This window comes from Sciurus carolinensis, chromosome 6 (genome assembly GCF_902686445.1).
Source record: "Sciurus carolinensis chromosome 6, mSciCar1.2, whole genome shotgun sequence".
NCBI classification, from domain to species: Eukaryota; Metazoa; Chordata; class Mammalia; order Rodentia; family Sciuridae; genus Sciurus; species Sciurus carolinensis.
Genome location: NC_062218.1, coordinates 120031543 through 120054916, shown reverse-complemented (window position 1 = coordinate 120054916; position 23374 = coordinate 120031543). Strand labels below are relative to the sequence as shown.

General features: G+C 32.8%; 1 protein-coding gene and 1 pseudogene across 1 annotated transcript in view; one reads left to right on the top strand and one right to left on the bottom strand.

The window, feature by feature from the left end:
* The window catches only part of Hsd17b4 (hydroxysteroid 17-beta dehydrogenase 4), a 109130-nt gene that overhangs the window by 22143 nt on the left and 63613 nt on the right, over nt 1-23374 (top strand). The window contains exons 3-9 of the mRNA XM_047555432.1: nt 7037-7144; nt 10683-10742; nt 12125-12146; nt 12248-12294; nt 14023-14107; nt 15190-15377; nt 22929-23020. Of these exons, the coding sequence (XP_047411388.1) occupies nt 7037-7144; nt 10683-10742; nt 12125-12146; nt 12248-12294; nt 14023-14107; nt 15190-15377; nt 22929-23020 (602 nt within the window). The remainder of the gene's footprint in view (nt 1-7036; nt 7145-10682; nt 10743-12124; nt 12147-12247; nt 12295-14022; nt 14108-15189; nt 15378-22928; nt 23021-23374) is intronic.
* Nucleotides 18836-19278, bottom strand: LOC124986752 (60S ribosomal protein L27a-like; annotated as a pseudogene).

Below are 23374 nucleotides of genomic sequence, written 5' to 3'. Positions count from 1 at the left end.
TCAACAAATTAATGACCTAACACTATAGCTCAAAGCCCTAGAGAAAGAGGAACAGAGCAACACCAAAAGTAGTAGAAGACAGGAAATAGTTAAAATCAGAGTTGAAATCAATGAAATTGAAACAAAAGAAACAATCAAAAAAATTGACAAAATAAATAGTTGGTTCTTTGAAAAAATAAACAAAATTGATAAACCCTTAGCCAAACTAAAAAAGAGGAGAGGGAAAACCCAAAACTAAAATTCAGAATGAACAAGAAAATATCACAACAGACATGATTGAAATACAAAACATAATTAGAAGCTATTTTGAAAATATATACTCCAACAAAATAGAAAATCTCAAGACATCAACAGGTTTCTAGAGACATATGAATTGCCTAAACTGAACCAGGAGGACATACACAATTTAAATACATCAATTTCAAGTAATGAAATAGAAGAAGTCATCAAAAGCCTACCAACAAAGAAAAGTCCGGGACCAGATGGGTCTCAGCCCAGTTGTACAAAACCTTAAAGAAGAGCTCATTCCAATATTTCTCAAAGTATTCCATGAAATAGAAGAGGAGGGAACCCTCCCAAACTCATTCTATGAAGCCAATATCACCCTGATACCTAAACCAGACAGAGACACATCGAGGAAAGAAAATTTCAGACCAATATCCTTAATGAACATTGATGCAAAAATTCTCAACAAAATTTTAGCAAATCGCATACAAAAATATATTAAAAAGATAGTACACCATGATCAAGTGGGTTTTATCCCAGGGATGCAAGGTTGGTTCAACATCAGGAAATCAATAAATGTCATTCACCATATCAACAGACTTAAAGTAAAAAAATCACATGATTTTTTCGATAGATGCAGAAAAAGCATTTGATAAAATATAGCATCCCTTTATGCTCAAAACACTAGAAAAAATAGGGATAGTGCGAGCATTCCTTAACATTGTAAAGGCCATCTACACTAAGCCCATGGCCAGTGTCATTCTAAATGGTGAAAAACTGAAAGCATTCCCCCTAAAGACTGGAACAAGGCAGGGATGCCCTCTTTCACCACTTCTATTCAACATTGTCCTCGAAACCTAGCCAGAGCAATTAGACAGACCAAGGAAATTAAAGGGATACAAATAGGAAAAGAAAAACTCAAACTATCCCTATTTGCTGATGACATGATCATATATTTAGAGGAACCAGGAAATTCCACCAGAAAACTTTTAGAACTCATAAGTGAATTAAGTAAAGTAGCGGGATATAAGATCAATGCACATAAATCTAATGCATTTTTATACGTAAGTGATGAATCTTTGGAAAGAATAATTAGAAAAACTACCCCATTCACAATAGCCTTGAAAAAAATAAAATACTTGGGAATCAATTTCACAAAAGAGGTGAAAGACCTCTACAATGAGAACTACAGAACACTAAAGAAAGAAATTAAAGAAAACCTTAGAAGATGGAAAGATCTCCTATGTTCTTGGATAGACAGAATTAATATTGTCAAAATGGCCATACTACCAAAAGTGCTATACAGATTCAATGCAATTCCAATTAAAATTCCAATGATGTACCTTGCAGAAATAGAGCAAGCAATTATGAAATTCATCTGGAAGATTAAGAAACCCAGAATAGCTAAAGCAATCCTTAGCAGAAAGAGCAAAGCAGGGGGTATCACAATACCAGATCTTCAACTCTGCTACAAAGCAATAGTAACAAAAACGGCATGGTATTGGTACCAAAATACACAGGTAGATCATTGGTACAGAATAGAGGACATGGACACAAACCCAAATAAATACAACTTTCTCATACTAGACAAAGGGGCCAAAAATATTCAATGGAGAAAAGATAGCCTCTTCAACAAATGGTGCTGGGAAAACTGGAAATCCATATGCAACAGAATGAAATTAAACCCCTATCTCTCACCCTGCACAAAACTCAACTCAAAATGGATCAAGGACCTCAGAATCAGATCAGAGACCCTTCATCTTATAGAAGAAAAAGTAGTTCCAAATCTTCAACTTGTTGGCTTAGGATCAGACCTCCTTAACATGATTCCCATAGCACAAGAAATAAAAGCAAAAATCAACAACTGGGATAGATTCAAACTAAAAAGCTTTCTCTCAGCAAAGGAAACTATCAGTAACGTGAAGAGGGAGCCTTCAGAGGGGGAGAAAATCTTTACCACTCATACTTCAGATAGAGCACTAAATTTTCAGGATATATAAAGAACTCAAAAAAAACTACACCAAGAATACAAATAATCCAATCAACAAATGGGCTAAGGAAATGAACAGACACTTCACAGAAGAAGATCTACAAGCAGTCAACAGATATATGAAAAAATGTTCAACATCTCTAGTAATAAGAGAAATGCAAATCCAAACTACCCTAAGATTCCATTTCACCCCAATTAGAATGGCGATTATCAAGAATACAAGCAATAATAGGTGTTGGAGAGGATGTGGGGAAAAAGGTACACTCATACATTGCTGGTGGGGGTGCAAATTAGTGCAACCGCTCTGAAAAGCAGTGAGGAGATTCCTTAGAAAACTTGGAATGGAACCATATTTGACCCAGCTATCCCACTCCTTGGCCTATATGCAAAGGACTTAAAATCAGCATACTACAGAGATACAACCACAAGAATGTTCATAGCTGCTTCATTCACAATAGCCAGATTGTGAAACCAACCTAGGTGCTCTTCAATTGATGAGTGAATAAAGAGACTATGGCAGTTATGCACAATGGAATATTACTCAGCCATAAAAATAATAAGATTATGGCATTTGCATGCAAGTGGATGAAATTGGAGATAATCATGCTAAGTGAGATAAGCCAATCTCAAAAAAACAAAGGATGATTGATCTTGCTGATAAGCGGATGATGACACATAATGGGGAGTGGGAGGGGGGAGGGAATGGAGGAAGGAGGGAACTGTATAGAGTGATAAAAGGGACGGGAGGGTTTGGGGGGAAGAAAAAAAAATAACAATCAAAAATATTACCCTAGGTAAATTTATGATTACACAAATGGTATGCCTCTACTTCATGTACAAACAGAATCAAGATGTATCCCATTTGTTTACAATAAAAATGAATAAAAAAAATAACAAGCTATAATTTATAATTATTTAATTGTCAGACTGAAAAGAATCGCATAGGCAATATTGTAGCCTGTTTTGTGAGGAAACAGGTACTTCTCAAACACGTGACTCTCTTTTCAGGGTCAGTGACTTGGTGTTTGATTTTTAGGTATCCATTTACCTACTTACAGTATGCTTTTTATAGGATCTAAGTGTATTTTAGAATTCCCTGGATCTCTTAATTTCCAAAATAGCTCTTATTTAATAAAACTTTGAGGATGGATTTTTATGGCAAACTCACGGGAGTGTTTTGTAAACCATTCAAATCACTGATTTATTTAAAATGACAGAAATAGGACTGGGTATGGTGGTGCACGAATGTAATCCCAGCAACTGGGGAGACTGAGGCTGGAGGACAAGTTTGAGGCAAGCCTCACCAATCTATCAAGGCCCTAAGCAACTTAGCAAGATCCTGTCTCAAAAAGTAAAACAGCTGGAATGTGGCTCAGTAGTTAAGTGCCCCCGCATTCAGTCTCTAGTCCCCGCTGCCAAACCCCCCGAAAGGGAAATATTTTGTTTAAAAAAAAAAATCTCTAGGTCATGAACTGAATTTTGTATGGAGAATTTGACTAATATGGGATGATGGTTTCAGTTGACAAGATTCTTAACATCTTAACATGTTTCCTACCTATTTTACAAGTGTTTGAGTGGAAAAGTTGCTTTATCTTTTTCTGTATACCCTTCCCAAACAAATGCAGTTTTTTTCTTTTCTTAGTGGAAATGATTGTTATTTTTAGGATAAACTAAACGTGCTTACAGTGTTGGAGCAGAGTGGCATTATAGTTGGTTCAGGTCCAGACTAGGTTTTAGGTTCGTTTTGCTATTTTGTATAGTCTGGGAGTCTTGGGTAAGGACCTTTTCCAAATTGCTGTTTCATCTGTGAAAGTAGGAGCAGTTGTTTCTACCAGTCTCTTAAAAATAGTATGGAGATTAAATGTTTCAGTATATACAGTGGTTCATTGAAAATTGAAAGTATACATATTAGTATATTGATATTACTAGTACTCCTAGCACCATTAGCACTACAACTGCTACTACTAGACTTTTAACCATATATTGAAGTGATAAGTGTCACATAGTATATTTCTCTTTGTACATGTAAAAAATCTTTTTAACATTGTTACCCAAACCTTTCAATATTAACCAGTGCTTTTCTAATTTTTAATCCGTGTGATTTAGCTCTGATGATGATGGGGTGATATAATGGGTTACTGCTAATTTAGTGCTCTCTAATGTAGAGATTTGCTTTGAATAAGTCTATTCTGATACTTTTTAAATACATGTTATTTTCTCAATAAATTATCCAGGTTGTGCTTAACTGGTTGCACTTTGTAAAATTTCCACTTGGGGGTAGTGTTTCATCACACAGGTGAACAAATTTATCAGTGTATTTGCCAGTTGGTTTTGAAATTTCTTGTGCTTATTTAAGAAGAGTAATAAAAAATTGTTAGCTGCATGTCATAATGTCTGGATATTTTTTAACTGATTATTTCTTGTCATTTGAATAATTGCATGAAAATTAATAATTAATAGTCATAGTCTTTGAAGAATCATCACTTTTTTGGCTCTTGAGGGATAAGTTAAGCCTCTTATTTTGTATCTGCAGAACATTTTAAAATTTTTTATATTTTAGTTTTAGTAAGACCAGTAATTATATATATTCTATTATATTGTTAGGAAAAAATATACCCCAGTCTACCTTTTGAAAAATGAATTTCGTTAAAACAAACAAACAAACAAAAAAAGAAAATACATTTGCCCTAACTGATTTTAAGACTGCCCTGGCATTGACTTTCTATCATTCCCTTTCCTTCTTAACCACCCAATCCCACTTTGAACCCTTGCTTCAATTTTTAAAAAAAGTATATTTTTCTATAGAAAAGAATTGTTTTTTTCAATTGTTACAATCTGTACTGAAAAATTTTAAATTTTAATATCTACCACCACATCATTTATTACTTGGTTATTTTTTATGGTTGTATTTCTCAAAATCTGTGGACTAACCCTACCAAAAAAAATTGCAGATTCTTTGAAGCATTTTTCTTGAATTCTGCTTTTTTCCAAGTTATTTGGCATTGATCTATATGATTTTCATTAGTTTTTGTTTTACTTTGTAAATTTTGCCTTGAATTATTGTATAGTTTTACTTTATTATTTATCCCTATTATTTAGTTATCTTGGCCCTGTTATTTAGTTATGTTGACCTTCATACATACTTCATAATATATTACTGTATAATCTGTGTGTAACTCTTGTGGTCATATACTTATATGTCAATAAATTAGAAACTCTTTATGGGCAAGCATCGTTCTTACATATTTGTGTATCTCTCTAGAATTTTTCTTTTTTTTTTTAAATAGTAAATGTACAATTGTTGTTAGTAACCATATTATTGAATATAGGAAGATGTCATGTGATGTGGTCAGTTGTTAAACATATAAAGATGGAGTTATGATATAAATTAACGACTGAAAACATTCTGTTTGTAATTTTTGACCTCTTAACTTTTTTTTTTTTGGTACAGGAGGTTGAAACCAGGGTCTCACATATGCTGGACAAATGTTTTACCATTGACATCCCCATCCTTTTTTATTTTTTATTTGGAAATAGGGTCATCCTAGTTGTTCAAGCTGGTTCAAACTTGCAATCATCTTGCCCCATCTTCCTGTGTTACTGGGATTATAGGCATGTGCCACCAAGCTTGGCAACAGTTTGTCTTTCTTTCATTCTAGAACTGGTAGTGTGTTTTATGAAAATCTACAAGTGTTCTTTAGAACCATGCTTTTTTAAAAACAATCATATTCCTGTAAACAGAGGTTTTCTTGATATGAAGATGTTTCACGTTTGTGTTTAATCTCTTTATTTTGTTGTAGTAAGAACACTTAATGTGGGATATACCCTCTTAAGTGATGTTTAAGTTTGCAAAGTGGTATCGTTACAAGCACTATGTTGTATAGCAGATCTCTGCAACTTACTCATTTTGCATAATTGAAACTTTATGCCCATTAGTTAGCAACTACTTCCTATTTCCACCCTCTCCCCATTTCCTGGAAACCACTATTCTATTCTCTGATTCCATGAGTTTGATTCTAAGATGTTTCATATAAGTGGAATCATTCAGTATTTGTCCTTTTGTAACTGTTCTGTTCTCTTAGCATAATGTGTTTGTGGTTCTTCCCTTTTATTCATTCATCCATCCTTGAACATTTAGGTTGTTTCTTCACCTAGTTATTGTTAACAATGCTTTATTGAACATGGAGTGCTAATATCTGTTGGGTGTTTGAAGAGAATTTCCCTTCGCTTTCTTTCTGATTTCCTTTTTTCTGCATAACCTCAAGTGGATTTGCTGTATCATTTGTAGTTTTAATTTTTAAAAAATTTTTATTAGCACATATTAATTATATATTATTAGTAGGATTCATTGTGATATTTTCATACATTCATATAGCATGTGCTGATCATATCCCACTACCCTTCTTCCACCCTTTTCCACTGTTTTCTGTCCCTAGTAATGACTATTCTTTCTTTGTGACTTCCATTTTTTTTCTAGGAGCTACTCTATTGTCTTTGGTATATTTAATCTTGAAGTGATTGTTACTTTTTTTCCTTTTTATTAAAGAGTTGAACCATTTCTTTTTCAAAAGGAAAAGCATTGTTAAGTTAAAAATTTCATGAAATAAACCTGTGTTTTTAAGTGTTTTTGCTGCTTCTTTGTTTCTGTTTTAAAACAAAAAGGTATGTTTTAAAAATGCTCATCATGTTTTTAGCAAGATGGGGATAGGATAGGAAGGAACTGGGCACATGATTGAGGAAATAGCCTAGTAATTAGAATTTCATTTCTAACTTGCATTTTGAAGGTCTAGAAATTAATCATTATTTGTTTTTGCACTGCAGTGAATGATTTAGGAGGAGACTTTAAGGGAGTTGGTAAAGGCTCCTTAGCTGCTGACAAGGTTGTCGAAGAAATAAGAAGGAATGGTGGAAAAGCTGTGGCCAACTATGGTACGTGTTTAAGAGAACTGTATTATTTCTTTGGTTTTTCTTCAGGTGGTGCAATTTGCTGACATTAATAATCTTTGAGAATATATCTCAGTATTCCAATGTAATTATGAAGTTAGATTTTGTCTTAAGTCTGTCAAAGATCTTTGACTACATAATATATAATATGTGAGAATTTAAAAAACTTTTGATAGATTATTTCATGATTATAACCATTTTTCTGTTTATTCATTTTATTAAAGAGCACATGATATTTAATTAATAAATTATTATAGATACAGTTTGTTCTTAAAAAATCTGTTTTAACTGGGCATCATGGTACATGTCTATAATCCCAGCTACTTAGGAGACTGAGGCAGGAAGATTGAAAGTTCAAGTCCAGTCTGGTCAATTGAGTGAGACACTGCCTTAAAATGAAATAGAAACAACTGAGATGTAGCTCAGTGATAGAGCATTTGTCTAGTATATGCATAATGCCCTGAATTTGATCCCCAGTACAGCACGGAGGGAAAAAAAAAAAAAAAAAAAAAAGAAGAAATAATGATCTTAGAGTCTTTTTAAAAATCTTTTAAAAGATTCTTAAAAATATAGTATAGGAAGTGAAATAACACCCCTTTCTGTACTAGCTTACATATTCTATTTCTGCACAAGTTATCAATGCTATATGTAACTTTCTTATCTTTGCAAAACTGTAAGAATCCAATTAGATGTTAAATAAAGTCATGGGCAGGGGTTGAGTGGAACAGTGAATGCAACCTTTACATTTGGTGTGTTCATCCTAATATTGGGGATTGAACCCAGTGCCTCAGGCATGCTAGGTAATCTGTCTACCACTGAGCTATATCATACCCAGACCTTTTCTTTAATTTTGAGAAATGGTCTTGCTAAAGACCTCCTTGCTGAATATACTCTTACTTCAACCTCTGGAGTAGTTGGGGCATGTACTACTGACCCCTGTGATAGAGTACTTTTAAAAAAAAATATTTTTTGTTTAGTTGTAGGTGGACATAATAATTTTATTTAATTAATTAATTAATTAATTTGATGCTGAGGATTGAACCTAGTGCCTCACACATTAGGCAAGCACTCTACCACTGAACCATAATCCCAGCCCACTTTTTTTTTAATGTTAAGAATTTTGATTAATTAATCACAAAAGCATTGAGCAGATGAAATAATGTAACTAAAATTTCTTTAAATATTTAAAAGGATTTTAAAAAGCTAGCAGTGCAGAAAATAGCATTAAAATGTTTGCATAATTACATTTAAACACTTTCATACTTTTTTTCTTTTTAATACCTTTATTTATTTATTTTTATATGCTGCCAAGGATTGAACTCTATCACTGAACTACAACCCCAGCTCAACACTTTTGCATTTTTTTTTGAATTTAGGTTTTAAAATTTGGAACCATGCTAATTTATAGGCAAATAAAAAAGATTGTAGACCAATAGCTTCTACATAGAGTTACACAAATTGGAAAACTACTTCTTCAAAATCTTATAATCAGCAGTTCCATGATTTTTAAGATTCAGAACAATCTGAATAATTTTTTTTTTTCAGAGTTAAGAATAATACTAGACTTGGGTGCGGTGGTACATACCTGTAATCCCTGTAGCTTGGGAGACTCAGGCAGGAGGATCCTGAGTTCAAAGCCAGCCTCAGCAATTTAGTGAGGCCCTAAGCAACTCAGTCAGACCCTGTCTCTAAATAAAGTACAAAAAAGGACTGGGGATATGGCTCGGTGTTTGAGTACCCTTGAGTTCAATCCCCAGTACCAAAAAAAAAAAAAAAAAAAAAACCACGAAAAACGTGTGCATGTTTAAGTGTACAGTATTTACATAGTGTTGTCTGCCAGCTCAGATATATTTACTAAGTTTGGTTGTGTTACCACATTTTGGGAAGACTTTTGCCAGCTATATCAGAGTGAAGACAAGTAAAGCAAAAAATTAAAAAAAAAAAAAAAAAAAAAAAGAAAAAAAGAAAGAGAAGAAAAGAAAAAAGAAACCAAAAATACCATCTAATCCAACTAGGCTTCCATTTTGTTGATGACTTCAATTACCAGGAACGAGTTTTCTAAAGTTAAGTAGCAGTACCTGCATTTTCTTTCTTTTTTCTTTTGTTTTCTTTTTTGTTTTGGTACCAGGGATTGAACCCAGGGGTGCTTAACCACAGAGCCTCATCCCCAAACCTTTTTTTATGTTGAAACAGAGTCTCCCTAAGTTTCCTGGGGCCTCACTAAATTGCTGAGACTGGCCTCAAGCTTGTGATCCCAAGTTGCTGAGATTATAGGTTTACTTTTAAAAACTAATGGTTACTGACTGTCCTGAAAACTAGATTGTTTTCCTTGGCCTGTGATAAAATTACAAAGACTTCATTTTGAAATTTTAGGAGAGAGAAAATAGGATATGGTTTGAACATTTGAGAGAATAAGACATTTTACTATCTTCTTTCCATGTTGGAGATATAGCAACAGTGTTTTCAGTTTTAAAACTCTGTATTTTAAAAAACCCATTTATGTAAATTTATGATTACACAAATGGTATGCCTTTACTCCATGTACAGAGAAACAACATGTATCCCATTTGTTTACAATAAAAAAAAGAAAAAAAAAACCATTCTATAAGTATGAAAATTCCAGACTCTCCACTTTACCAATTTTGATATGCCATCTGTATCAGTTAGGGTTCAATCAGGAAAACAGAAGCCCCTTAAAGTTTTCCAGGTATGTAGGGCTTTAATATAGGGAACTAGAAACTGGCACAGCCATTAGAAAGGTTGTGCAAATGAGTGTCAGGGAGGCTGCCGATGACCTGATTAGTCTGAATATGGACATGCTGTCAGTCTTACATCCGTACTCTGCACACAAGATTGCCTATGTCTGCAGCATTTTCCTGTGCTATCTCTTAGGTGAATATAGTCTGATCATCACAACTGTGGGCATTTGAGCCCTTCCCTTTGGTTTTTAGTGGAAAATAGCAAAGCCATAAGATTTTGTTGAACTTTGCTTTTTGTATTTAGTATTGCAAAAATAATAGATTTGATTTCCATATAACACTAAATATGATTTTCCAAATTAAACAGGTACCTCTTTCTCCTCCAAATATTCATTTGCATCCTTGAGGGGAAGGGCTACTGTAATTGTTTAAAATTAAATATAAATTAAGTAAAATTAAACATTAAATTTGTCACACTAACCACATTTTGAACACTTGGTAGCCACATGTTTAGTGGCTTCTGTATGTGGTCATTGTGGAAATAGGACATTGCCATCCTCACAGAAAGTTGTACTAAGAAGTGCTGCTTTAGATAGTATTTGTCAAATATTTCTTAATAATCTTCCTCATCACTTCTTTTCTTGTAGGTTATATAATTGTTTAGGGGCCAAATATCTTTGATAACTTTAGACCATCTGTGTTTCCATATACTATATGCTTGCAGTATAAATGTATTTTTCTTGGAAATGAATTCTGTTGGGTGAATGGTATCAGTCATTCTGAGGGAGATTGCTGAAGTTTTGTACCAATTTTCTTTCCCTCAGATTCTGTGGAAGCAGGAGAAAAGGTTGTGAAGACTGCACTGGATGCTTTTGGAAGAATAGGTGATGTTTCTTTGTATTTTTTTCTACCTTCCTAATAAAATATTTTTGAATTTTCTATGAAACAAATCTCTTTCTTGAAAATATTTTTAAATTGGTTTTCTAAGCTAATTATTTTATTTAACCCACCTTCATAAAGGACTTGAGGTGACAATTTTATGAATATATGTGTTGAACTTAATTATTGTTTTTTGCACTTCAAGTGCTTAGAAAAATTTGTATTTGCTCAGTGCTCTCTTTGTAATAATTCAGGTAAGCCTTAACTATGCTTATAAGAAAAATAAGTCAGTATTCTGCCAATAAATGACCCTGAAGATTCTTTTGAAGAATTATAATGATTTGGGTAAAATTGATCTGAGATCTTATAAATTAATTAAGATGATTGTATAAAATTAAAAAAAAGAAAACCTTCATTTTTAAGAAACATTTCAAATATAGTGTTTAGTCCATATTTCTCTAGATAATTTTTTCTGGTTTAGTTCTACACATTTTTACTAAAAGTTTAAAGAATTAACATAGGGAAAAATTACTGCAGGTAGCCCAATATGTTTATAATCTGAAAGATATTACTTTTTTATAAATTGAATGTATGCCCTCCCTTTTCGTTAGATTTAGCATATTTATTTTCTAATTATATTAGGTTGAACTCAAGAACTATTTTCAAATACTTCTCATAGAGACCCCAGAGTTGTGAAGCTGAAATCATACAGCAAAAACAGCCACAAGGTGGTGGTTGAATAGTTAAAAGTAATTGTTTTCTTTGTATAGTGAGAATACAAATGTGTATCAAAATAGGACATCAGCTTCCAACTTCTATGGTTTTCTTTTTGAGCTTTGGACTTCTCAGTGGCAGTGAAAAGTCTTTTTTCTTTTTAAATACCTTTATTTAATTAATTAATTAATTAATTTTTATGTGGTGCTGAGAATTGAGCCCAGTGCCTCACACATGTACTAGGCAAGCGCTCTACCACTGAGCTACCACCCCAGCCCAAAAAGTCTTTTAAACTTAAAATTTCAAGTGATTTTGAAATTAAGTGCAGGATGGCTATGGTTCTGAATTCTTAGAATCTAAGAGTTGTGCAATAGCTTATTTCTATAAACTTATTTTATTATTATTTTATAAGCTGATAGAATTTTTGTAGAAGATGGAGGTGAGAAAATTTAAATGTATAAGTTTGAAAGGAAGGCACTGATATAATGTGATACTTGTGCTTTTGTGAATCACTTTTTTTTCTGTAGGCATAAATTTTTGTTTTGATAGTATTCTTTGTCTGATATATTTACTTTTCCATGTAGTTTTGAAAGAAATATGAGTTATAAGCTAATACAAATGAATAATGCTTGCTTTTGTAGTCGTGATTTGGATCTTTTTATATTTATTGCAGATGTTGTGGTCAACAATGCTGGGTGAGTATTTCTTTTTTCATTTTTAGTAAAGTACATGCAGTTGTTTTTATAAGTGTATACTTCCCTGCCCTTTCTTACCTTATATAATATCAATATTCTAGAATTCTGAGGGACCGTTCCTTTAGTAGAATAAGTGATGAAGACTGGGGTAAGTTGTTTTAAATATGTTTCTGTAGAATATATCTATCCATTTTGCCTTTTTAATGTTTGATACATTTATATATCAAAGGAAAATCCTGCTTCTATCTACTTTTCTCCCGCTCATATAAATGATGAATAAACTACACAGAAATAGATGAGTTGTTGGAAATGGCATTTTTTTTTAAACATTTGATAAATTTTAAAATATGTTAAATAATTTGACAGAAGCTATCTGAAGAATTTCTTTTCTCTTTGTTGCATATGTTTCTCCCAAAGAGGTGGTTAGCACTTTATAGCAGTGTTAACTCTTTCTGATAGCCTTTGTCATTTTTATCTAGCTGTGATTTTTTTCAAGAGCACAGCAGGATATAGAAGAGAGTCTGGGGTACTAAAAATTAAAATGATGGAGATCTGTGAACAGGGTGGGACAAAAAGATCAAAACCTGGATGTAAATTTGAAGTTTCTAATAAATAGAAAAGATTTTCATTTTCCTTTGCCACGTTGTAAAGATTGAGTTTAGATAATGAACAAATCACAGTTATAACAATTTTACTTTTCTTTGTCTTTACTGTCATTGGCCATTAGACAGTTAAGTGAAGTGCAGGATAGCTATGGTTCAGACTAAAACAAACAGTGGTGGCTGAAATAGTGACAGGCTTGGCAACTGAGTTGAATTAATTGTATTGTTGTTTATATCACATGCTTCTGTCCCCAGAACTCCTTTTGGAAGAAGCAAAACCTGGGCTAGGAATGTAACTTAGTGGTAGAGCACTACTTACTTGCCTAGCATATAGAGGCCCTGGTTGATCCCTAGCACCATTAGGAAAAAAAAAAAGAAAGAAAGAAAGAAAGAAAGAAAAAAAATTCTTCTGACTTAGAATTAAGAGAAGAAGAGTTTTTAGTTTTGTCTTTCCTTAAACAACTGGGGTAAGAAAGAAGCTAAGGAAAGACAAGGTTTACTGGCAAAGGAGGCTTATATTAGTAATTTTCTTAAAAGCTTTATCGAATGAAATGTTTCCTTCTCTGATTCTGTCCTACACTCACCATTCCTGAGGTGTTTCTTTTAGTTCTTTTCACTCTTACTTTCTTCAAATATATACATGAAAACATTTGTTGAAGTCACAAATTGAAACAAAAATAAGAATGGTTAAAAATATTTGATAATTTAAAGAATACATTAAATCTAGAGTTGATCAGTAATATTTCTTAAGCATTCTGTTGATTAGATTGAGATCTCTGCAAACAGGTGGGTTTTCTCTCCTTTCTATCTCTCTCAATCTCTTTCTTCCCCTCTCTAACTCATTATTAAATTTTGGTAAAAAGTAGAGGTACATGAGTATTTTGTAACTATTAATGGTAATCTGTGTGCTTTATAATTATACTTTAATGTTGATGTTAACTGCTAATTATGTATGTAAAATTCTTGGTTATATTAGCAAATTATTATGTAAACTAGACCTTAATAAAGATGACATTGCCTTTAGATATGTATAGGGATTGAAATAACTTTATAAATTATAAGGAAAATGGTTGTAAGAGTGGGTTTGAACTATCAATTGGTGGCATAATTGAATCAGAAGCAAAAACAGGTTTACCAGAGAGGGGTGTGATGATAGCTGATTATGAATGCTTAGGTATAAAATGAACATCTTTGATTAAGTAACTATTGCTTATGTTGATTTTGAGATGTATCTAATTTTTGACAAATTACATAGAAATAATTTCTTGTTTTAGATATAATCCAGAGAGTTCATTTGCGGGGCTCATTCCAAGTAACCCGGGCAGCATGGGATCATATGAAGAAACAGAATTATGGAAGGTAGTATTTCATACAGTATTAAGGAGGTTGAAAATGTTTGTGTACAAAGAAAGATTATACAAAGTGTTATGAAATGATTGCCTAATGTTGAGGAAAGTATCTTCAAATATGTGTAGGCTTTTAAAATATATTGTTGGCACATTCTCATTAAATTAGTGTTTTTTATAGTCGTAGATTAGTTGAGCTGAATAGCTTTGTATTTCTCATCTACTTTTTTTTGTTAATAATTTTCCTCTTATTTGGCATTTTAGAAAGTAGTGCAAACATTGAGAATTCAGTTGTACATTATTTTCTAAATCAAATGTCTGTTTGTGTGTCCAGTGACCAACTGGGGAAAGATGAGTGGCTATTTTCTGCTAACTGATATTGGTCAGACCCAACTTAGTCTTCATAAACTGTTTAGGAACTGTAGGGCTTTTCTCGTTTAGTCCTATATGTGTAACTCAAGAATGTGGTGGTGGACGTGCACTTACTCAGTGTATGCTGTTGTACTCTAGTGTCAGGGTCATCCCTGTTAACATCCCTGTTAAAAGTTGTGACATACCTTCTAGAAGCAAATTTGTGATGCCTATTCTTAATTGAAGATTTCTGGTGTACCCTGATCCTTGGCATTTTCTGAAAATAAATGATATGATTTATTTTATTTGGTCTAATTAGAATGAGGTTGAGTCAAATTACAAGAGGGCATCATATATTGAGGCATTTAATATTATCCGGAAGAGAAGAGGGGCAATGTGTCAAGAATGGAAGAATTAGAACTGCTTGATATAATATTTCTTGCTAAAATTTTAACTTATATGTTGCTAGTTTATGTTATAAATCTTTATTATTGTTTTTAATAAATAACTAATATACATTATTACTCTTAATTTCATTTGGCTCTGACCAGGGATTCTTCTCAAATAATTAAATCTTATAGTTGAATTTTGAGAGATTACTTTTATATCAATATTTCATGACTGTGAGAAGCTAATGACCCAAGAGTTGCTTTTGACAGTTGCAATAGTGCCAGAATAGGGTTAGAGTTGTAAATTTATCAATACATAGAAAAGAGTCTATTGAGAAACTGATTTTTGTTTTAGGATCATTATGACTTCATCAGCTTCAGGAATATATGGCAACTTTGGCCAGGCAAATTATAGTGCTGCAAAGTTGGGTATTCTGGGCCTTGCAAATACTCTTGCAATTGAAGGCAGGAAAAACAACATTCACTGTAATACTATTGCCCCTAACGCTGGATCAAGGATGACTCAGACTGTTCTGCCTGAAGGTAAGTTTACAGTTTTATTGCTGTTACAAATGTGTATGTATGGGAAAAAACAGTACTTAATAAAATTATTTTCTTTCAAGTTTCAAAAGCATTTTGTGTAACTGTTTTTCAGTGTGGAAAATTTAAAAAAACTCAAAGGAAAATATTAAAAATGACCTATAATTTTAATATACTGAAGTAAACTTTCATCCTTTTTCTCTGCATAGATAGATGCAAATCCATTTGTAATGGGATAATAAATTCTTACTCTTTTATAATGATTATAGAAAATTATGTTACTTCACCTCCCCTAGTACTGGGGATTGAACTTAAGTGACTTTATCACTGAGCTGTATCTCTAGTCTTTTTTATTTTTTGTGACAAGGTCTTGCCAAGTTGTTAAGTCTGGCCTCAAATTTGTGTTCCTCCTACCTTAGCCTCCTGAGTTGCTGTGATTGATTACAGGTGAGCACCATTGTACCAGGCTAATACTTTATTTTTTAGAGCAGTTTTTGCTTTACAGAATATCGGGCAGGTAGTACAGAGAGTTCTCATATACTCCCCTTGTATCCAGTTTCCCACCATGTTTAGTATCTTGTTTCAGTGTGGTGTATGTGTGTTGAAGTCAATGAACCAGTATTGATTCATTATTATTAACTAAAGTTTATAGTTTGTAATGGGTTCCCTTTTATATTGTATAACTGTATATTCTGTAATGTTGCGTGGTCCACCAATATAGAATAGTTTGACTACCCAAAAAAATCCCTTGTGTTTCACTTTTTAATTCCTCCCCTTTTCTTTTTGAATGCCTGGGGAAGATTAAAACTCATTCCTTTTATCATTTTTATCATTAATATTTTATGGTATGGATGGACCACAATTTGTTTATTCATTCACCTATTGAGGTACATCTTGGTTGCCTCTAGTTTTTGTCAATTATGAAGTAAAGTTGCTATAAACATTTGTGTTCTGATTTTTGTATGACCATGTTTTCCACTCATTTGAATAAATACCATAAGTGTGACTACTAAATGGACTGGGTTTAGCTTTGTAAGAAATCATCCAAACAGCTGGTGAAGCGATGAATTAGAATTCTTGTTCCTTATTCGTGGCAGCATTTTTTTATTGTCAGTCTTTTGGATTTTGGATTTTAGTTTAACAGATGTGTAATTCTATTGTTTGAATTTGAAACTTCCTAGTGATATATGGTTCTTGGTGAAAGTTTTCCTCTACATTATTTTTATTTTTCATTTATTTAACTTTGGTGAGTTATCTATTCAGATATTTTAAATTGAGGTTTTACTTTTTGCTTGTTTGAGTTTCCAGGGTTGTTTGTATATTTTGGAAACAAGTTCTTTATTATTTAGGTGTTCAGCAATTTTTTTTTCCCCTGTAAGTGACTTATCTTTCCGATCTTTTAACCTCCTTTACTTTTGAAGGATATTTTCACTTGATATAGAATTCTAGGTTGATGGGATTTTTTCAACACTTTAAATATTTAAATATTTATATATCTCATTTCAAGTTCCTCTTGGTTATGTGGTTTCTGAAGAAGGTCTGATATAATTCTTAACCATGTTCCATTTTAGGTAAGGTATTTTTTTCCTCTTCTTCCATGGTTTTCTTCTTGTTTTTATTTTTTTGCCATCTGAATATGATATGCTTGGGTGGAAATTTTTAAGATTTCTACTGCTTGGTGTCCTCTGAGCTTCTGGATTTGGTGTCTCAATTTTGGAAAATTTTCAGCCATCCTGTTTCAGGTACTTCTGCTGCTTCCTTCTCTTTCCCTTCTCCTTCTGGAATTCCCATTGAACTCTTTATATCTGTTGTAATTGCCCACAGTTCTTAAATATTCTGTTCCATTTTTCTTTTGTTCTTTTTTTCTCTTTGATTTTCAGTTTGGTAAGCTTCTATTGCCTTGTCTTTCAGTTCATTGATTTTTTTTTTTTGGTGGGGCTGGGGTTGAACCCAGGGCCATGTGCATTAGCTAGGTAAGCACTCTACCAACTGAGCTATTTCCCCAACCCAAATTCATTACTTTTTAATATTTCCGTTATAGTCATCTTCATTTCTGTCATTTTCTTCTGATTTTTTCAGTTTCCTTCTCTTTGCTTACAGTACCTGTTCTTGTACGTTGTCTACTTTTCCCATTGGACCCTTAGCACATTAATTATAGTTAAATTCCCAGTCTAGTAATTCCCAGATCTCTGCCATATTTTAATCTGGTTCTGTTGTTTGCTTTGTCTCTTCAGCCTATACTTTTTCTTGATTTTTAGCATGACTTGCAATTTTTCGTTGAAAGTTGAACATGATGTATTAGGTGATAAGAATTGAGGTAAATAAACTGTTGGTGTGAGGAATTATATTTGTCTCATTAGGAGTTAGGCCACGTTTATTTTTTGCTTTAACAGTTGGTATCAGAGGTGTCTCTGTTATTTTGGGTTTGCCTGGGAACTCTTTGTTAAATAGAATTTGTGTCTTTGAACTCTCTCAGCTGTAATCCACTATTACATTTGAACCCTATTGATGTGGCTATGTTGCATTGGGAAGGGGAGGTGTTCTATGATGATTAACTCCAATTTCTTTTAGTGGATCATCATCCAGGGTCAGGACCTTCAGAAGAATTTCTAAGCTTTTTTTTTTTTTTTTTTTTTTTTTTTCTTTTCCTTATTTGAGATAGGAAGGCTAGAGGGGCTCTAATTGTGTAATTGGTCTTCCCTTAGGTTAGATAAGTTAGTAAAGTTTTCTCTTCAGGGCAAACCTGTGTAAAATAGAACAGAATATAACCATATTTCAAAGTGGTTAGTCTCTCCCTGCTCATGTCCAAAGCATGAGAGGATTTTTCTCTAGTCTTTACTGTGAGAATTTGGTGGAGCTTTTGGAAATAAAACTGACTAAAGTGTCAGGGATCTATTAATATAGGGCCTCCCTAAGATCAAGCCTCTAGGACTTTGTCAGTTACCATTAAGTGTTCTTATAGGCTCTAAAAACTTATGTTCCCAGTAAGCCATGATTCTCTGAATTTGCCTATTTTTCCAGTTTTTCAGGTGGTAGTTTGCCATGTCACTCAGTTCTTTGGTGGAGTTATGCAGAGTTGTTCATTTTTAGTTTGTTCAGCTTTTTTCTTGGTTTGAAGATGGAAGTGATTGATGACCTCCAAGTTTTATGTGTTCAATTGGAGAATGGAAGTTTAATTACTATTTTTTTCCACTGTTATATCATGAACATATTTCATATGTTCATATTTATGATGTCATAAAGATATTTTTAGTTGTAGATGGATACAATATCTTTTATTTATTTTTGTATGATGCTGAGGATCAAACCCAGTGCCTCATATGTACTAGGCAAGCACTCCACTACTGAGCTACAACCCCAGCCCACATTTTCTTATTTAGTAAAATTGTGTAGGGTTTTTTTTTTTTTTTTTTTTTTTTAATTTGTTAGCATTTAATGAACCACCAGCGCTCGATGTGGCTTTAAGCCACCAGAACACAGGCACCCCCAATACCCTTAATCTTCTCCTCAGTTCTTCTGAAGAATTTGACCTTCACAATGACAGGCTACTTTGGGAGCTTTCCCTTCCCCAAAACTTTGTAGTAACCTGATTGCACTACACCAATTATGGTAGCAGCTCCAGTCTTGTTTTTGGCAGCATTTACTCGTGTCTGTTCACTGAGCACTGTCCACAATTTATCAATGTTGGCAGTGGGGCAGAAACTCTGGTTCCTCTTTAAGTGGTAATGCCTCATACCAACTTCCTCAAGGTAACCTGGGTGATATTTGTCGAAGTTAATCTTGTGTTGATGTATGCTACCAGCATTATCCTGGTTTCCTGGGTGCTTCTGGTACTGCCAATGAGGCAGTGTCTGTGACTCACATGACCCCAAAGTTTCCAGGTCTTCCTCAGTCTGGATGGCATGTCAGCTGCCAAGAGGAAAAAGCTGTGTAGGATTTTTTTAATGGTTGCTTTATAGTTTACCCTATTCATATTCCATAATTAAAAAATACTTTCTGTGGTTATACTTCTTTTGTTAAAAAAAAGTAAACCTTTTATTGTGCATCATACATAAAAATAGAGAAGAAAGTTTGAGGTAAAATAGTAATTCTGTTAACTGGAAGATCACAGGATACATCCATATTTTTCAGGACAGATAAGTTTTACAATGGGTCTAGTAGGTTATAATTACACTGTGTGGATTTGCATTTAGGTTCTAAAGAAAAGAATCTGTAGAGAAATCCATGCAATATATAATTTGTCCAGATTAGTTTTCATTTGGGGAAAGGAGTTCTGAAATATCTTCAAAGTTTACTCAGCAACTGAAAATCTTTCAAAAATAAAACTATTGGGAACTGGTATGTGGTGGTGGAAAAGAAAAGCTCCCTCAGTTTTTGGAGGGAAAACTTTAAAATTACTTAAATGGCTAAGTTTACTTGGTGCAGATAAGAATTAAACTTGTCAATTTTAACATTGCTGTTATATCTGAAATAAACGTATGTGGTGTTCTGGTTAAGAAAAAAAAGAAAAAAAAGAAAGTAGAGAACTGTAGAGTTTCAGTGAGGGTGTGGTTCAGCCGTAGAGCACTTGTCTAGCATGGGTTCAATTCCCAGTACTTCTCAAAAGAAAGAAAAAACAAAAATCCAAAGCAAAGCAAAAAACCCCAAAATCGAAACCAACAACCCCCCCAAATCTCCCAAACAGAAAACTGTGTACCCCTTATCCAGCTTCAACAAATCATGAACAGTGAAATAGCCAATTTTGTTGTATGTATTTTGTTGCCTCTCCTTTTTTTCCTATAATATTTCAGAGTAATTCCTAGATACTGTATTTCACCAAATAGGCACTTGGAAACGAATCTCTAATAGATGGAGCCATTGTAATTATAATGCGTTTATTGCATCAAACAAAACAATTTAACATCACCTAATACCAAATACATATTAAAATGTTGTGGTTTTATAAAAAGATACATTTTTGGAGTTGATATATTTGACTAAGGATCTTAACAAGGTCTGTAGGCATTTAACATACAACAGTTAATTTTCTTCTTTTTAAAAGCTCTTTATTTGTTGGAAAAAATAGTTGATTTGTTCTGAAGACTGTTCCTCATTCTCTATTTGAGTAGCCTTGATACTTAAGTGCAAAATCATTTGACCACATTTGTATGGCTGTTTTTGGATACTCTGTTGTGTTCCAGTGATCTATATGCCTCTCCTTTTTCCAGTATCATGTTTTGAATACTGTAATTTTTATATTAATACTTGGAATCAGGTAGTGTGAGTCTTTTTTTCATGTTTTTTTGAAAATATGAAATTAAAAAATTTAAATTTATGATTGAAATCCTGTTTATTTAGTTATATAATAACTAGAGTATTTGGTTTTTGGGGAAATGTTTATGATATTTAGTATTTCTGGGCTTTACATATTTCTAAAAAAGTCTCCATGATACTTTAAAAGAAGCTTCTATGACATGGTACAAAGCAATTGAAAAGTGGAATTATTTTAAAATTAGCTACTTCATGGGACATGAGTATTTTATGGTACCATTTACTTTTTATATTCATACTAACATTCATTTTAGAACCTGGGATTTCATTTTCTGAATCAGTAGGTAACTTTTCTGTACAATATATTTTAAATTATAACATTTTATTATCATTTAAAATCTGTTTTTTATTTTTTATTTTTTAAAATTTTTACTCATTATGGTTTTCCCTCATGGGTGCTTGGTGGTTTTTAATTATAGGCTCTTTACTTGGTGTTAATCTGTGTTTATTCTCTATTTTAAATTGGCAGTGTTTTCTTCAGAGAGGATTTACCTTTGCTGCTGCTGGTAGCCAGGAAGCTTAACCAACATGGTCTATTTCAGTCTTCCTTGAAAGTTGAGATTCAGTGTATAACAATTTAGGGTCAGAACCCCATCTAGATGCTGGCCTACCTCTTAAGTATTTAGGTATCAGAACTGTTGTTGGAATTTGTTTTCAGGGCAACCCTGCCTTCCTTGCAGTGTGGAACTGAGGACATTTTTCTTTCTTTTTGGTTGTGATTATTCTTCTATCAGCAAGTTTTAAAATAATACCATTTCTGTGACAAAAGTGTTTGTCAGACTGTTGGCTTCATTATAATGCTATATCTCTAATGTCATAGAAGAATCACTGCTGGAGTAAATAAGACTAAGTTCTGATTTTGATTTCACAAAACTTTATATCTTACTAGCTAATGGGATAACTCACACATTTTATTTATCCTTTTGAGTCTTGTTTTTTTTAATTTATGAAATTGAGTTTAATAGATACTGGCTAACCTAGCAGATTGAGAATGAACTGGAAAGCAAGAATACTGACTTATAACATTAGTGATAAGATGCAAAATCAGGTACAAAGAGCAGAAATATTTTTCCTAGTGGTTTATATTCATTTTTTTCACTCAAGACAATAGATAAATTAGATTTTATAGATATATTTATTTTGCATTCAGTATAAAGTTAGTCACCTCAAATATCTGAATCCCTGTATATAAATATCCTTTAACATTCAGTTTTGCAAACTGATATATGGGAAGTTGGAAGAATGTTAAATTTTGAGATGAATAGTATATAGGCTAAGAATTTATTTTATTGTGTAATTTGAGATAGTTGGGGTCTTCCTTTGATTTTTCTCTTCACATGTATAATGGAAAGTGGAGAACACTATGCCATTGGATTACACATGGGTTTGAGATCTTTTAGAGACCATGAAGTGAAGATTTTGTAGCTGTTCTTTAATTTATGGAACTATAAATGCATCTTTGATATTTTATCATGTTATTATAAAATTATATTACATCATAACACAGGTTTTTGCATTTATCTAATTCTTCAGATAAGATATAAGGTATAAAGCATAAGGTACAGTTTTATCTCATTGGAATCTTGGAACAAATTGGTGGAATATTCAGAGAAAGCTTTTTAATTACCAATTTATAGATGAAGACACAGGTACAGGGAAATTGAGCAATGTTCCCAAGTTGCTTACCTGTAGGGCCAGCACTAAATTCCAGGTCTTCATGTTCCTTATGTAGTAGTTTTTGCTCTACTAAGCTTCTCACAGAGGTGTGCAATGAGAAAATAATTCTTATGTTTTGTTACTCATCAGTGATGATTGTAGGATCTATTTCAATCATTTTCTGCCATTATAATTGTTAAGGATGTTTTCTAAGACTCTCATTCAATAGCTGGAAGAGTGGCATAGTTTTGGGAATGAATGGTACCTAAGATCCTCATGTTATATACAATTTTACTCACCAGTAACATTTTCTCCAGAATAGTATGTTACCCATCATGAAAAGTTATGTCTAATTACTGCAGTTTTAGAAACTTAATAATGTTTCAGGTATGTCTCAATGAGAATGAAAAAGTTCTAAAAACTTCTTATATTTGAGAATATACATTTATGTGTGTTTTTCTTGTTTATTTAAAATCTCTGAATTATCTATGTAAGAAATTTTACCTACATAAGAAATTTTCACAAAGCAGAATTACAGATAAAACATGTACATATTCTTGTTTGTAATTTTTTTTGTATTTATTTTAGATATTTTTGAAGCTTTAAAGCCTGAATATGTGGCACCGCTGGTCCTTTGGCTTTGCCATGAGAGTTGTGAGGAAAATGGTGGCTTATTTGAGGTATTCTGAAACTTGTTGTTTTCTCCTAAAGCAATATTAATGTAATTCTATATAAAAAATGATTTTAAAACTAGTGTTTTTCAAATGCTAATGAAGCCAGAATTGGGGACAGGCAGTTAGTGTAGATATAGGGGTCAGGTCAAATCAAGGAAACGGAGGTCATGAAAGCTATCTGCTTCTGGAAGTTGGAGACTTCAACTTTAGAGGGAGCAGAACTTGTCACCGGTAAATGGTGGTATCACTTACATTTGTACAGATCTGCTTCATTTGATGTAACTTATATAGTTTTTAATAGTATGTTCATGTTATTAAGGTACAAGGGTGGACTGGTGTCCTTTTGGAAAAAGTAACTTC